Source organism: Phacochoerus africanus, chromosome 13 (genome assembly GCF_016906955.1).
Source record: "Phacochoerus africanus isolate WHEZ1 chromosome 13, ROS_Pafr_v1, whole genome shotgun sequence".
NCBI classification, from domain to species: Eukaryota; Metazoa; Chordata; class Mammalia; order Artiodactyla; family Suidae; genus Phacochoerus; species Phacochoerus africanus.
Window position 1 is genome coordinate 11526366 of NC_062556.1, and position 15957 is coordinate 11542322.

Consider the following 15957-nt stretch of genomic DNA (forward strand, 5'->3'; position numbering starts at 1 on the left):
CCAAAATACGAATGCTTCAGTTATTATACAGTCAGGATGGACAGATGTTCTTAGGTGAATTTTTCTAGGAAAGGGCCATATATTTAACCATCTTCTCCAAGAGATACGTGAGCCCAAGAAAGGATCAGCACCCTTGCTCCACACAGTCACGCCTGAGCTTTAATCTTTGGTTCCTTAACTAAGAAGTCTGGCATTGAGGGCCACCCATGTGTGTTTTTTTCCGTTTCATCTCATACTGCTGCTCTTTACACATCCTAATCACAGGCCAGCCTTATTTCCTCCTGTTCATATGCTGCATCTATTTGCTCAAACTCTTCTCCCTGCTTATAGTGCTCTCCCTGCATGTGCGCCTATCCCACCCCTCCCCGCCCAAGTGCCACTGTCTCATCCCATCCTGACTGCACCCCCGCAAACAAAGGCTAGAAATCACCACAGTTCTGTGACTGTTTGTAGAATTCTTCTTCTGTCCCTTTTTTGGGGAGGCAGGTACATAGAAGTAAATACCCTGGAGTCAGATAACCAGGTTTGAAGCCTGCCTCTACCATTCACTAGTTTTATAATCTTCCCTAAGTTACTCCAGCTCCCCAGCTCATTTTCTCATCCATAAAATGGAGATAATAGTAGGTGTGTCATGAAGAACCAATGAGATTAAGGCACTTCTAGTGCTTTAATGATGCTTAGTTAAAGCCCTCTCCCTATGCCACACTTGTTCCTGCATATTTTCTTATCTTTGCTATGCATCATGAGTTCTTCGGGATAAAATCCACATCTTGTACATTACTGCATTCTCTCTTAGTGCACAAAAGAGTGAATAATTTTTGTTGACTACATGAGTGAATAAATACTGAGTTAAATGTGTCTCACAACATTTAACTTACAAAGAAGGGACACAAACACTGGGGAAAAAAATGGCCATTTAAAATTATGCCATTTAAAAAATAATATGCATGTGATATAGCTGGAATGACCAATGACATCATAACTCTTACTTGTTTTAAGTGTATTTTAAAATTTATCTTTGCTATAAAATGCCGTGTCTTTCAAAACTTTTAAAGAACAATTTGAAATCAATTCCAGAAAAATATAAAAGATGTAATCTGTTATTTTAATTGGCCTTTTTTGCTATGACATACAAGTGTAACAATGGAGTATATAGTTTTCTACATTCAATTCCATAAACAGAGCTTCCATACCAAAGATTAAAGAGAGTGCTCCTGTCTTCAGGCAGCCAAATGGAAGAAAGACTTCTAAACATGCATATATTCAGCATATTCTAAGTGCTGCCATAAAGATATGCCCAGGAAACCATGGGAACACGAAGCAAGGCACTAGTCCAACCAAGGGGGCCAAAGACGTAGTTCTCCTGGTCCAGTAAATTTAAATCATCTCCTCTGGTTTACTCACTCATCTAGTCTAGTAGGAACTTACTCTTCTTGATCATCCTAGTGCCATAAAAGAGTCAATATCCTTCCAGAAAGTGAAAAATGGATTCCATATGTTGAACTAAATGTGATATAACTAGAAACACAAATTTTAGCTGGCTCACCCATCAAATCAAAAGGCAGAGCAAGTTATCACAATGAACATTAAAATTATCACTGTTTTTTAGTATATTTTTGTGCTAGAAAATAACTCAGTAGTACTTTATTTGAGTATATATATATTTTTTTCTTTGTAAGCTTTTTCTTCTATAAAATCGCTGATTGCCTTTGCAGAAAATGCACTAGTTTTTGTTGGTTTCTTTTTAACATAAAGAATTATCTGTACTACAAAGGAATCAAAAAACACAAATGGCATGTGAAAGTTAGAGCCTCTGAGATTATCTTTCAGGAATTTTAAAAATTATTTATTATAAACAGTTTAAATGAGATTTTAGATCATATTCATGCAAAAGTAGATGTTATACCACAATTTTGTTAAAATGCAGTCTTCAATTGCTCATATATTGAGGGCACCATTCTTTCTGTTTCAGACAATGGTAAACTGAGAGGTAGGTTTGCTCTGATCTAAAAAGATTCATTTGCATTTTAAGCACCCTCTCTCCTAGGCACATGCACAAATACCTCCATTTTCCTAATGCCTAAAGTTTTCCTGGGATTCCAAAATAAAGTTCCAATTTTCCTATATTCTTCAATAGTTTATTTGAAATTGCTTTCGAATGAAAGCATTTTATTCTTTTAATTCTATGGGGGAGACGTTTTCCTTAAATTGGTAGTGCCAGGATCTCCTGTCGAGGCTCAGGAGAAACTAATCAGACTGGTATCCATGAGGATGAAGGTTCAATCCCTGGCCTCTCCCAGTGAATTCAGGATCCAGTGTTGGCATGAGTTGTGGTGTAGGTCGCAGATGTGGCTCAGATCTGGCTTTGCTGTGGCTGTAGTGTAGGCTGGCAGGTACAGCGCTGATTCGACCCCTAGCCTGGGAACCTCCATATGCCACGGGCACGGCCCTAAAAAGATAAAAAAAAAAAAAAAAAAGAATTGATAGTGCCGTACTTAAAAATACGTCAAAAGCAGTGATAAATATTTTAGATATGTTAAGTCACTCATGCTATGAGTTATTTGTCTATACATTTTATCATGCTGAAGAAATAATTATAAAATTTATTATATTTTTTGTCTTAAAATTTTTTTCAGAATGATACACTTTTTTCACTAAACATAAAGGATTTCAGATTAATTTTATCTCTTTTAAATAATGTCAGGATTTTAAGTTCAATAATTTTCAAAGATTAGTCAATGCTTATTATCCCCAAATAATGGTCTTTTACATGTTCTAGAAGCAAATCGAACATGTGGCTTCAAAGTAATTGAGGTTGGAGTAAATCCATATAGCTAACAAAACTTTTATTAATATTAAACTAAGCTTAGAAAATAATTCAAGTGATTCGAAAATATATCATGTACACTAAATAATACATGCAAGTTTTTCCCAACTGAAAGTCATCAAATAATTGTAACAATGCCAGTTTTTAAATTGAAGTATACTTGATTTACAATGTTGTATTAATTTTTGCTGTACAGCAAAGTGATTCAATTATACATATATACTCTTTTTTAAAATATATTCCTTTCTCTTATGGGTTATCATAAGACACTGAATATCGTTGTAACAGATGCCGGTTTTAATTAAACATCAGCTCCTTGTCCCTATGCATATTCTTTGTCCTTCTTTACATTGAAATTTGTAAAGAATGTTAGCATTGTTTGAGAATTTAATCAGTATAATTGCCTTTTATAGCTAGAATGCTGTTGACCTCACCTCTAAAAAAATGATTCATTCCTGTATCTGAGACAAAGAAAAGGAGCCCCTGACCGCAGGAAACAGGCCTGACCCTTCCAAGGAGGCCTTGGTATTTTTGGGAGCTGGCCTGGGGCTCACAGCTTGTTCTCCTGTTGGACATAAACAACCTTACAGAAAGAACACCAACATCAGATAAGGTCATATGATGATGTAGGAAAAGTCAGCTTGATAACTTTGTCTAAGCCCAGACAAAAACAAGGTCACTCAACATGCCACCTAAATATTACCCTCCCCCGTTCCTGGCTAGATGAGTGGCTGTTACTTCTTTGTCAGTTCCTTTTCGCCTAGGTCTAGTCCTAGATGATATTTATTGACCCCCAATCACAGAATTATCTTCATTCCCTGACAGAGCCCAATCCAGAGCAAAACCCTACGTCCCTGAACCCTTCCCCAAATGACTTAACCAAAGCTCAGATCCTACCGTAAGTCCCTCCCGACGCCCTCACGCCCTCTTACCTAGTCACTCCATGTCCTGGCCACGAGCAATAAACCCAACTTTCTCACCTACCTTTGTGTTCCTGGTGGTCTCTGGCAGGAGAGTATTAACAACCCATAGCCCCAAATTGTGATTATTGAACTAGCAGTTAAGTTAAAAAAAAAAAATGTAAAAGAGCTTTGTAAACTAAAGTTCTATTAAGAGTTGATGTGTTAAGATTTTTAGGCTTAGAATTTTGTTTTCAATAGAATCCTTCAAACCCACAAGTAGTTTTGAACATTCTACTTTTACAATATATTTGATGAATAGTTGCCTTCTCAAATATAAAACATATGTATTTTCTACTCTAGGTTTACCATCTCAACTGATTAAAGATCCCGTGGCTCTAAAGAGACGTTCATTTCTTCTAAGGAATCTTCTCTTTATGCTTGGGTGATCTTTGTTCTAGTTCACATTTTAAATTAGCATTTAAACTAATGGCAAGTAATATCTCTATCCTTCTTTCAAAAATAGTCATGGATCAATATTTCTTAAATAATAGAGTGCCAATTCTAAAAGGTAAATAGCATTCCTTCTCTCCTTTTTCTTTTACCAGTTTAGGTGGCGGAATTTTAAACTATTGTATACAGCAATGCAAGAGGGGGTGGCTTTGTCCTATCTGTTTGCTTGACTATCTTTTAATATCTATCACTTTGCTTCTGTCTGTGCTTGACGGTTGATATTGCCATAGCAGTGATTAGAATGCATATATCTACATTCAGTCCCCAACTCACTACACCAAAGTTAGGAGATTATCTTCTAGAACAGAATCTGCCAGATCAACATCCCGGTGACATCCAGACATGCTGCCCTTTCTAAACTATTTTTATTCGGAAAGGGATCCTAGGTTTTCAAATAACGAGATCTTCCATATGGGAAATCTGCTGGTTTGTGATTGTGCCTTATGTAAACATTTTAATATTGGATCCCTAAAATCCAAAGGCTCCCCCAAAGGGGATTAAAACATAATCCCCTCTCTGTATTGCTGTAGTGGATTAACTCTATTCTCTCTGCGGCTGGTGTGCTCCCTGAAGGCTGCAACAAAAAGACTCAGCGCTCCTTAAACATGCTATGGAATTGGAAGTTGTAATTGGAGATTTCCAAAGGACAGGGGTAAAAATGACACACTATTAAGGCTGAATATTTCATGAGTGTCTTTCTTAAAGAAGGACCAGTCCGAAGTCCTTTTATAACCCCCCAGAAAATCTCAATTCAGGAGAATGAGATTGCAGTAAAATCAAAAGGAAACGGGGTCGCCTTCCAGAAACACAGAGAAATAGGTAGAGAAAATGTGTTCCCTGTTAAAAGTTCACGGAATTGTGTACTTAAAATTCTAATTCTGTATATTTTGGTAAATCAGTTTTTATGGCTTTGATAATGTGTGCTATGATTTTCAATTTTTTTCCAATTAAATTGCTTGGATATGGTAAATTACTTTTTAAGAGAAAGAAGCGGTTCGCCATTTTTAATGTTTTTAACTATTCTTCGTCCCTAACTACCAGAAATTTTCTTTTAAATCAGAAATCACTGCCTTTTCGTGTTTGGAAAGGCGACTTTTTTGAGGTTTTTATCAAGACCTAGTGATGTGTAGGGAAGACACTTTGTTTCCAGTGTGAATCAGATCCCCTTCTTTCTCACCTTGCCCCCGTCGAGAGTAAGCCTCTTGGATTACTCTCGAAGGGAGATATGAAAAGGGGCAGCCAGAGGAGCGTCCCGGCGGCTGAAGGGTTAAGGGAGCGGTTCGAACCGGCCCGAGCGTCGGGGGCTTCGGAGGAGGGCGCGGAGGCAGGAGGCGCCGCCGAGCGCGCGCACAGACCCTCCAATAAACACAAAGGAGGGCCTGGGGAATAGAAACCCAAATCCACTTGTAATCGTACAAGAGATTCGGGCATAATTACTTGAGCAACCTAGATTAAGATTGATGAGCCTTTAAAGTGGCGCTTCAGATCGACCGCCTGGCCCTTTGGAAAGAAAAACCTCATGGAGCTGAGGTGCACCCCGACTCTGCTCGGCCGCGGGCGGAAACGGCCCGCCCGAGACCCAGACCCGAGTCCGCGCGCCCCGGGGCGCCAGCCCCCCAGCGCCGGCTCCTCGGGGGTACCGAGCAGTAAAGCGAAAGCAGGGGCTTTGCGTTAGCCTGCACGATCCGGGTGCGGGCTGACGCGAACACACTTTGCTCGGAGCCACCCCTTTAAGCGCCACAGAAGCTGGCCGATTCCTCCTTGGTCCTCCTGCAGCCGAAACGCCCGGCTTTGTGCCGGACCGTCGGCGTGTGCCGCTCCCGGGGAAAGCGAACTCCGCTGCGGTCCCCGCGCAGCCCGGCCGGGCCTGCCCGCGGCGGCCTTGGCGGTGGCGGCGGCCGTGGCAGCGGCGATGGAGCCGTTCTCCCAGAGAGGGCTGCCGCCGCGGGTCCCGGGCCTGAGCGATCACGGGGGACTTGCCTTTTCAGTGCCTTTCGCCTGCAGTCATCGCGACTCTTTTGACTGTCTGCATTTGAGGGCGGCAATGGAAGGGAATAGAATGCGCCCTTACTGCAGAAAAACCAATACTTTTTTTTTTTTTTTTTTCTGATTTTTAAATCTGTAGTTTAAGTCCAGGATAGCAAAGAAGGCCTCCCCTTCGGGGAATCTTAAAGGAGCAGTTAAGTAATCCCCCTTTGAATTAACATCCTAGTGCGTGAGATTCTTAATTTTTGACTTCAACTTGGGTGGAGGGAATTCGAAGTAAGCACCTTAGTAGGCACACTTTGTAAAAATCTCTTTTACTGAAGCTTAGTTCCTCTAGTTCCTGAAGTTGAGCACTTTTCGAATGCTTTTCTGAGATCGTTTTGTTCAAACGTCTTACAATTTAATCGTTTTTGACTTAACCTCGGTGAGAAAAATCACTGCTGCAATTTTCGTTCTTTTCAGCATAAGAAATACATGGAATGTCTTCATGTGCGCGTATATCGGTGTGTGCAGGCCAGTATTCATCCTCCCTCAAGATGCAAACCCGTTAGTGCAGTGGAATTTATATATTTAGACCCTATACCCATTCCCCCGTTCCTGACCATCTCTGGAACCCTGCTGCCCAGTTTAAGGGTTTGCGGGATGGCTGGTCTTTGCCGGCGGTGCTGCTTGCCCAGGGTCTCTCAAACGTAGGTTAGGTGCTCAGAGGAGAATCAGGGCCTCAGAGGGTGTCTGTTCTGCACTTTTAAGTTGGTTAATGGCGGCACTTTACTATCTACCTAGGATTATCTAGACTGAGATGGCAAACTTGCTTGCGAAGAATCACTTGGTATCCTGACTTGTTGGGTTTTTATAGAATTATCTGTTTCTAGTCTCACTAGAAGGTAATGTGTAAAAGCTAAGCACACCTATCACATGGAAGGAGCTTGCCGCGTAGCAAAGATACATTTCTTAGTGCATCTTTAAAAATAAAAACCTACGATTCCTTTCTGAGAGGGAGCGGGACAGGGGCACAGAGGCAAAGCCTGACTCAGGTGCCCTGTCTTTCAGGCCCAGTGGTTCTCAGCACTCCTGCCCAGCTCATCGCTCCAGTGGTGGTGGCCAAGGGAACTCTCTCCATCACCACCACAGAAATCTACTTCGAGGTAGATGAGGATGATCCTGCCTTCAAGAAGATCGACACGAAAGTGAGTTACAGTGATTCTGGGTGCGGTATTGGTGGCTTTGTGGCAGGAAGTGGCTTTCGATTTTGCTTGGTTTTAAATGACAGTGGGGGAGGGGAGCACATTGCCCGTCTTTCTTGTAGAAAATAAAATGAATGAAATAACGCATGCTCTATTTTATGGGATTGAAGAATATATTAACGATTCTAAATCCTGTATCGCAGAGCATGCACATTTTAACAGTCTCTTACATGAGTGCCTTTGTGTGCACTTGGGCAGATTTGGTAGTTAAGCCAGTTGCTCCCAAGTCCCTGGGGTACAGCATCTGAGGATCTCTGGGAAGACTGGGAAAGGGCTCATGAAATTTCTTGCTAAGATCACTTTTAATTTCCAAAAGTGTACCTTGCAATATGAATTATTGTTCATTGAAAGGTTATAAGAAAACGGGGGGTGCATTAGATATAAATTCATCTCATTATTACATCCATTTTTCATCTTCTGAAATAAGAATGGGTTTTAAATGTGAATTTAAGAGGAAGAGAAACCCACTCTCTGAGAAGCTTTCATTTACAATGTATATGCATAGTGTACACTGGTGCTCTGAGCTTTACAGTTTGTATTTTTCCGTTCATGTTATGCCAAACAATATACATTTGGACGATTTAAAATGTATAAGTGTTTATTATATATTATTGTAAAAATTTTAAACCTAAGTATTCAGGCAGCTCTATACTTCTGTACTTTCTTCTGATATCAGTTTTAATGTTGTTTTAACTTTTATGTTATTGTGCCATTTGTAAACTTTTTTTTCCTGAGATTAAAATCAGGAACATGTCATTAGATAATCAAGCATCCTTTTACAAAGACGTTCCTTTAAAGTATTTTTCAAGGCAGTTATCCTAAAATAGTTGAAGACAAATGCTTTCATAGATCCAGAACTTTATTATTTATATTTAATTTGTACATAGAAATAAAACATTATAAAATGCTATTTGTAGAATAGCAATTGAAATTCTAAAATTTACTCCCACCACAATTAACTAACTACCTTAAGGCCCATAGGTGATTAGCCCTTCCTGCACTTGTTGACTGTTAAAATACTCTGAAGGATACTCACGGGACTTTTACTTCTAAATCCAAAAGAACGGAATTTGAAAATGAGTTTGAATGTAGTGCATTTGATGTTAGATAATTTAAACTACGTCTTTACGTTTTTATCATTGGTTTGCCCTATGAAGTAAAAAGTAACTTTGGATATCTGATTCATTCATTCCACCAATGAAACACTTCCTGAAGAAAATAAGGTTTGACATAAAATAGGTCAGAAATTATCTTCATTTTATTAGCACAGTTAGTTTTCACACACAAATGTCCAAAGTTTTTTAGGACTTTGTTAAGTTCATTTTCTCTTAGTCTGATTTTTAACTCAGCAGTCTTGACTGTCATGATATATTCCATCCTTATATTATCAAAAATCCTACAGAAGTATTAGCCCAGAATAGCAACCTTTCACAGGTAGATTTAAATTGTGTCTGTTGTAGAATGGAATAGCCTTATAAAAAGTCAGAAACTGACAGTAGGTCATTCTCTTCTGCAACTATACAAAAAGAGCTTTTCTCCAATATTTTAAGGTTTTATTTTTAATGATTTCATTAGTATATTTCTCAAAAATGTTTAAAATATTCAAGTGGATTCGATTTTCAAAATGAAGCATTGCATCTTTTAACAGAAAAACAATTCAAAGTGAGACACAACAACTTTTATTTTACTTCATTTATTAGCTTCTAATTAAATAAAAACCGGCAACAGAAATTAAAATCTAAATCACAAAAGTAATTATCCAGTGTATTTCAAGTGCATTTTTCAAATATATAATTCAGATATTCAAGCGTTATTATATAAGCTGAATTCAAATTTCTTTGAATATATTTAAATAACATTTCAAGTATATTTATGGAATGTTAGAAATAGAACAAGCAATATATTTGAAACATAATGTAAACTTTTTAAAGTTCAGACACTTTTGAAGACAGATAAAAGTACCAAGAGGAAATCTACCTTTAAATTATATCTTCGTTAGTGGAAAATGCCTGGAAGTATCCAAAATGGCAATTCAACTTCTGTTCACCAAATCACAAAACACCAACATCCACACTTGCAAAGACAAAGTGAGATCACAATATTTGTTACAAATCAAAATATACATTACACTTCCCTTCCGATGGCATATCCAAATCGTGTTTACTCACAGCCAGATGCGCCTAAATCACCAGGATTGCTATAATCCTTTGATAGTTAGGCAGTGTTCATTGCGGTCTTGCATTAGAGCCAGGCTGTTTTCCGGGTGTTACTGTGTACTTTTCAAGGGCGATATGAATCCTTTGTAAAGAAGTCTTCTAATACTTGCGGGTTTGGGCTTTTCTCCATCCGCTTGGCTTTCCCTACTTCTTTTCCTTCCTCTGGAGGGGTGGGTGAGATGATGCCTAAACCCTGTATTAGTATTCCTTTTCAAGGAAGAGATTGTTTGCACTGTCAAGTGGAATATTAGATAGGAATCGAACAGGAAGTCTACACTTCTTGAGAACTTGGAGACTAGGAATCACATTTCGGCTGTCGATTAAATTGTCCTCTAAAGTTTTTCCAAACTTTTCGGGTTGGTCAGGATCTCTCTTGCAAGTCGCCACGTTTGTTTGGCAGCGTTCTCCAGAGCCGAGTGAGGTTTGCCTTGAAACAGATCTAAGTTCGGTAAAAAGTAGTGAGGACACCGCCGGCACTGCAGGCAGGAGATAAGTTGCAGCAAAATCCCGTTAAGCCGATCACCCAGGCAAGACTCGTCCCAGTCCGACTCCCGGGGATGCTTTTCACACTCGTAGGAAACCAGAGTCTTCATGTGGTAATTGTTCAGGGGCTGGCCTGGCAGTTCGAGGTGACGATCCCGTAAGGTTTTGAGAATGGAGAGGCATTTCTTTCTGCAGCCCCCCATCTGCAGTCTGTTCTCTGCCTCCGCGAACTGCAGCACCCAGGCGTCGCTCTCCGCCGAGCTCTGCTTGCCGGCCAGGGAGTGGCACTCCTTGGACAAGAGGTTGAACCCTTCCGCTTTGACCTCCGCCACCCGGTTGGGTCCAGGCCAGGGGATGTGGGGAAGTGGCCAGTGGGCAGCACTCCTTGGCCAGATCCCAGTGCATTTAAAAGCCGGTGTGATCTGCACCACGTACCTATCTCGGATTCTCAGTTTCACTTCGCTGGTGTCTGCCACCATCTTTACCACATCCCTGTAGCTGCATTTGTCAACCGCTTGAGCCACCAGCGTCTGAAACCTGGACCGGATTTTTCGCGCCGAGAGGTAGCCGGAGGCGGTAATGAATTCCACCCAGAGGGACATGCTCCTCTTGCGTCCGTCGCTCAACTTGAGCACCGCGCAGCCAGGCAGCGAGCCGTCGTCCACAAAGTTGAACACTCCCATTTGGTTAAGGTAAAGCACCACCTCAAATTCGGTGGGGGAGATGACCTCGAGGCCCTCGTAGCGATTGTCCATCTCGTTGAGAGAGCTGATGAACCGCGGCTCCTGCACTTCCACCTCCTTCAGGACGTCGGAAACTACTTTGCAGACTTCCCGGATAGTTTTGGCAATGGCAGCTTTCCTGGCTTGGCATTTTTCGTTGTAGTATTTATTCAGATGGTAGACCAGCTTGGCCTGGGCCGCGATCATGTTGGGGCAGAGATCCGGATTGTACACCGGAGTCTCGCAGTAAGCTGTGGGATCCAATGCGGCTGCTAGAGCTGGAGCCAACTTCGGTGGAGAAACGGGCCGCGGCGCTCAGAAATGTACCAGAAACGTCTTTCCGAAGTGCTGCGGCGGTGGATTCCTAGCGGCTGCCTTCCCCTTCCTTTTATCTTTGAGCCCAGCCGGTCTTAAAGTGAAAGATTGGTCTCCCCCCCGTCTCTGTCTCTCTTCCTCTTTTAAAGAATCCTTGTGTGAGAGAAAGGCCTGGAGCAATCACCTTCTCAGTAATAAAAACAAAAGTTGCGCTGAGACCCAGCAAAGCTCTTCCAGTAGTCAAAATAATCAACCCTTTTCGTATTTATTTACGCTTTCCCCGTGATCATCGTGTGTGCAGGACTGTTAATCAGATGGAGGAAAAGTGTGCTGAGTGTGAGTCGGGGGTGAGTGTGCGTGTGTATATGTCAGAAGAAGCTGCTGTTGGTTTGTCTAAGAGCCCAGATGCACTCGTGTGGAAATTATAAAGGCAGGGCCAGGCAGGCTGGCGGCCAATCGCCACTGGGCTCGTCACGACAGCCTCCGTCAGCTCCAACCCGGCTAATTAATCCCCCCTCATGGATATAGGCACACAAACGAAAGGTAGGAGGCTGCTGCCGGCAGAAAACCACCCAGGCCACCTAGACAGTTCTGGAAATCAAGAGGAATCTCTCAGCTTTGGTACTAATTGAAGCATATTGACGTTTTGAAAAGACTTGGCAAAGTGGTTCTCTTCTGTGCTGAAAACCCTGCTTGTCTTTTTACCGACGAAATGCAAATACAGGTGTACTAATGGTCATCCATCAATTGGTGAACTAGAAGGGGCTTTCTAATACAAAAGTCACTAACTTGCATTTCGAGTAAGATAATTAATGGCTGTTAATCCTGGAGGTCTTTTTGAATGCAGGTTGAGAGTTTGCTCTTTCAAGTATATGCACGTTGGCTTATATGGACTAATAATACCTGTGTAGTTTTCTGGATTGTTCCTATGTGAGAATTTTTTTTTTAATGTGACAGAGTTTTATCTATGTTTTTTTCCTCATTTGCAGTTGTTGAAAGGAATCTGAAAATTATGGCTGTGAGATGTCATCTACTCCAGTTTGTTAGGATGTTTTATACACCCCTCCCCCCATCTGCAGTCTTCTTTGTACTTTGATGGACTTGCCCAACGTTATAACCAGGACACTAAGTTTTATATGCAGTGGCAGAAACAGTGTGAAATAAAATATCTCAGTGATCAAGAGATTATATTTTTCATAATGAGTTATATTTTAATGCATGTAAATTCAGGACAGATCATAAGAGATGAGACCTACTGGCAGATAACCTAAACATTTGCAGGTCTGGGGTTTCTGGCTTGTTTACAAAAGTATTAAGGATGAATCTCCTCTCCTAAGTGTCCTTAGTGGTCACCTGAGAGCAGACTTCTAATTTTCTATTTTATGCGATTTGATTAAAGGAAATGCTTAAGATTTTAAAAGAAAATGAATTTGTAGTTATCCAGGGTTTGTAAATTTAAATATTGTTTTGGAAAACTTTGAAAGAAATCAACATTTTTAAATTTGGGAACCTTGCAGCAGAAGGGGGAAATGGATTTATGTAGAACATCTTTCCCCCCTGGTGTGTCCTTACCAACTGTGTCCTTCCTGTACAGAAAATGGGAGAAATAACACTTAGGGGGTCTCCAGTGCTTTTTAAACCTAGGCAGATTTTTATTTGCCCACCTTTAATTTAGATGCTCTCTCTTTCAAATTAAGAATATTTCCATCAGAATCCTATAATTCCTGGAACAGGTTTGTAGGCACTTTCTTTCAGAGCCACTTGTAACAAGATCTTGTTCCGGGCTCCCACTTTTACCCAGGCTTTTGATTTTTTTTCTCTTTTGCACAGGTACAGCATCATTCTCTCTCGTTATCCAAGAGTGGTAGATTCCGATATAACTTACAATAGTGCATTAGAGTCAGCGCTTCTGGCATCCACTTCCTCTGTTCCCCAAGAACCTTCCATTCCCTTAGAAGCAGGGATAGGGCGTCCCCCGCCAGCCCCTCCCCACTTTGCGGGCGTTGCGGGTGAACGCACTGCTACCTTTTGGCAGTTGGAAGACGAAGAAGAGGAGGCAAATCAAAGCCCAGAGAACCTGCGGCCACAAAGGCAAGGCTATGCCGTGGTCTCTGGGGAAAAGCCACCTCTGTCCCCACCCAGGGAAGGTCCCTCGCGCTTCCCGCTGGTTTCCTCTCTCCCTCTTTCTTGGCGCTCCTGGCCCATACTTCTTTCCTTCTCTGCTCAGAGGCCCGCAGGCTGTGTGTGTGTGTGTGTGTGTGTCGCCGTTCGTTCGTGTGGCATGTTTTAAACCCTTACTTAATGTCCTGCGTTGCTCCACATCCGCTGTAGGCCATGTTCTCTGCCCAAGCGCCCCTCTGCCCGGCCGCCGCCGGGGCCCACGTGTGGGCGCGGTCGAGCCCCGCGCTGTCTGGTAGCCGGCTGCGGGCCCCGGCGCCCGGCGCGCTCCCCCTCGGGTTCAGGTCAGAGTGGCTGCTTGGGGACCTGGCCCTCGATTTCCTGGGCCACCTGCACATGCCCCCGATTGTTGAGGACGTAAGGCAGCCTGAGACGCAGAGGCCCCGGGGACCGTTAGGGGGACCGTGGCTCGGCGGTCCGTGCGGGTCTAACGCGAGGGGCGCGGGGAAGCAGCTCTGGAGCCAGGCGCGCAGGTGGCGCATCTTCGGGGCTCACTGTGCAGCTTAATTGGGTTAAAGCGAAGCTAAACGCCGAAGCACTTTGTGCAAACTAATTGGTGTAACCAGGGCCTTTTCACTAACGATTTGCACTTTGAAGAAGAAAAATGGATGGTGAGAAAGACTAAGAAACTCGTTAGTCCTCGAGTGTTCCAGGGACGTGAAGTCATCCGATTTCAAGGACACCAGGACTGTGTTTTCTGAGCTGCTTCCTTCAGCACCCATCTCGCAGGGACCTGACAGTGATTTACATAACATAGGATTCACCACACGCTCTTATCACTGTGGGTGAACTGGGCGCCCTAGAATAATGCTCCAGCGCAAGTACTGCTTGTTGCTGCAACACAGTGATTTTCTGTTACACTGAACACGTGAAATGAATTGCCTTCTGTAGCTGATCCTTTCCGTGGTCTCAGACGGTTCTCACTGTTGAAGGGGAAATTAAACTATGCTGAAGAGGGTTTTTCTAGCCCTTAAATTTTTTTTTTTTAATCGAAATGACCTATGGAGAGGAATTTTTTGTGTAATTCTACTGATTTTCATGTAGGCTTTGTAGATAGATTTGTTTTGTGGGAGCAACTCATTTAACTATATTATAGTAAATTTTTAGAAAATGTTTTGACCTATTGAACTAGTTATCTCATATGATAGCGTAATACATAGCGATAGCTTAAAATCAATTTACTTACTTATGTGAAAACTTCATAAAACAACTCTAATGGCACCAGTCTCACTTGTATTATTTTTTTTTTTTTACTATAAACATAGTAGTTAGTACTAGAATAAAAGCCTGTGTGTGTCCCATGCTTTAGGATATAAATGCATAATTGTTTTCATTGGTATGCTTTGCAGACGTCTTTGACATGAGCTAATAATAGAATGATAATTGAAGAAAACTGACCTCATTTAAGAGGAAAAAAAAAAAAAACCAAGCATCTCAGGATTTAATAACAGTTTAAGATGCTTGCATTTGAAGGGTATTTGGGATTTTTAAGGTCTAACCAACTTAACTTTTTCATTTAATTTACTTAGTTTACTGGGCAGCTTTGATTTTAAATGTGCTATTATGAAAAAATTGGAGAAAGGCACAAGCACACCATTATCATAAATTTTAGAATTATTAATGAATATAAAATAATTAAATATTGTGATCCTTAACACTTCCAAGCATTTGGAATAACAATAGTAAAATAATTTTTCCTGAGGTTCTTTTTCCAGGGAGGTAACTTATTCTCCCTGCTGTAAACCTACTTAATTTACATGGGATAGGCAAACTAGTGCCCAGATAGTTGCCTTATTAGGTTTAAAGAAAACCTCTGTTAGGTGGAGAAATGTAGGGATGCAATGTTTCTGTGTTTTTTTAAAAACCTAATTTAAATTTGAATTACCTGTTCATAAATTTAAGCAATTGTGACCTTTCAGAAAAAGGTATCTGTTATAGGACATGCATACACATGTTAAATGTTCACACAGATACTGTTTTGTGTTTTTTCATTATCTGCTGGCTGCTATCCTATTCACAAGTATTCATGAATTTAAAGTTTTATTTTTTTTAATATGTGCTTATTACACAGGGGAGATAAAAAGAATATGAAGTTGAATTTATTAAATTATTTATCCTTACTGCTGGAGTGGCTTTGAAGGCTCATTGTACGCATCTGATTTCTACCCCCCTCCTCTTTTTTTAAATGCACCCAGGCTATTTCATCTGTTTCATTCTGCCAGATACAATAGATTTCTTTTTTTACACTAGAGAAATTAAAGACAGATATTTGTGCAGGGTTTTCTTTATGTGTCACATTAAATAAAGTAAAATAGAGGGAGTTTTCCTGGTAATATAATTTGATGGCATCTATACCTTTCTTCCTGTTGTGACTCCTTGTATGAGAACACTTAAACCAAAATAACTGGAAAGCTTCAAAAGTTTCAATGAGTTCTTAAAGTAATTATTTCATATTTTCATATCAGGTTTATGACAAAGTAAAACAGAGAAATGAGGTCACTGCCCACTTTAGGCTCTATTTTATTTCTTTAACCAGAGCATCCTGATAATTACGGATGTTTTAAAAATAATTTC

The 15957-nt window shown here is 41.1% G+C and overlaps 2 protein-coding genes across 9 annotated transcripts in view; one reads left to right on the top strand and one right to left on the bottom strand.

The window, feature by feature from the left end:
* NBEA (neurobeachin) overlaps nucleotides 1-15957 on the top strand; it is a 636767-nt gene that overhangs the window by 424618 nt on the left and 196192 nt on the right. For all 8 annotated transcript variants that reach the window (XM_047756277.1, XM_047756280.1, XM_047756278.1 and 5 more), the window contains one exon: nucleotides 7276-7412. In XM_047756277.1, the coding sequence (XP_047612233.1) occupies nucleotides 7276-7412 (137 nt within the window). The remainder of the gene's footprint in view (nucleotides 1-7275; nucleotides 7413-15957) is intronic.
* Nucleotides 9157-11590, bottom strand: MAB21L1 (mab-21 like 1). Its single transcript, XM_047756286.1, has one exon. It carries the CDS (start codon nucleotides 11095-11097, stop codon nucleotides 10018-10020), a length of 1080 nt encoding a protein of 359 aa, XP_047612242.1. The 5' UTR covers nucleotides 11098-11590; the 3' UTR covers nucleotides 9157-10017.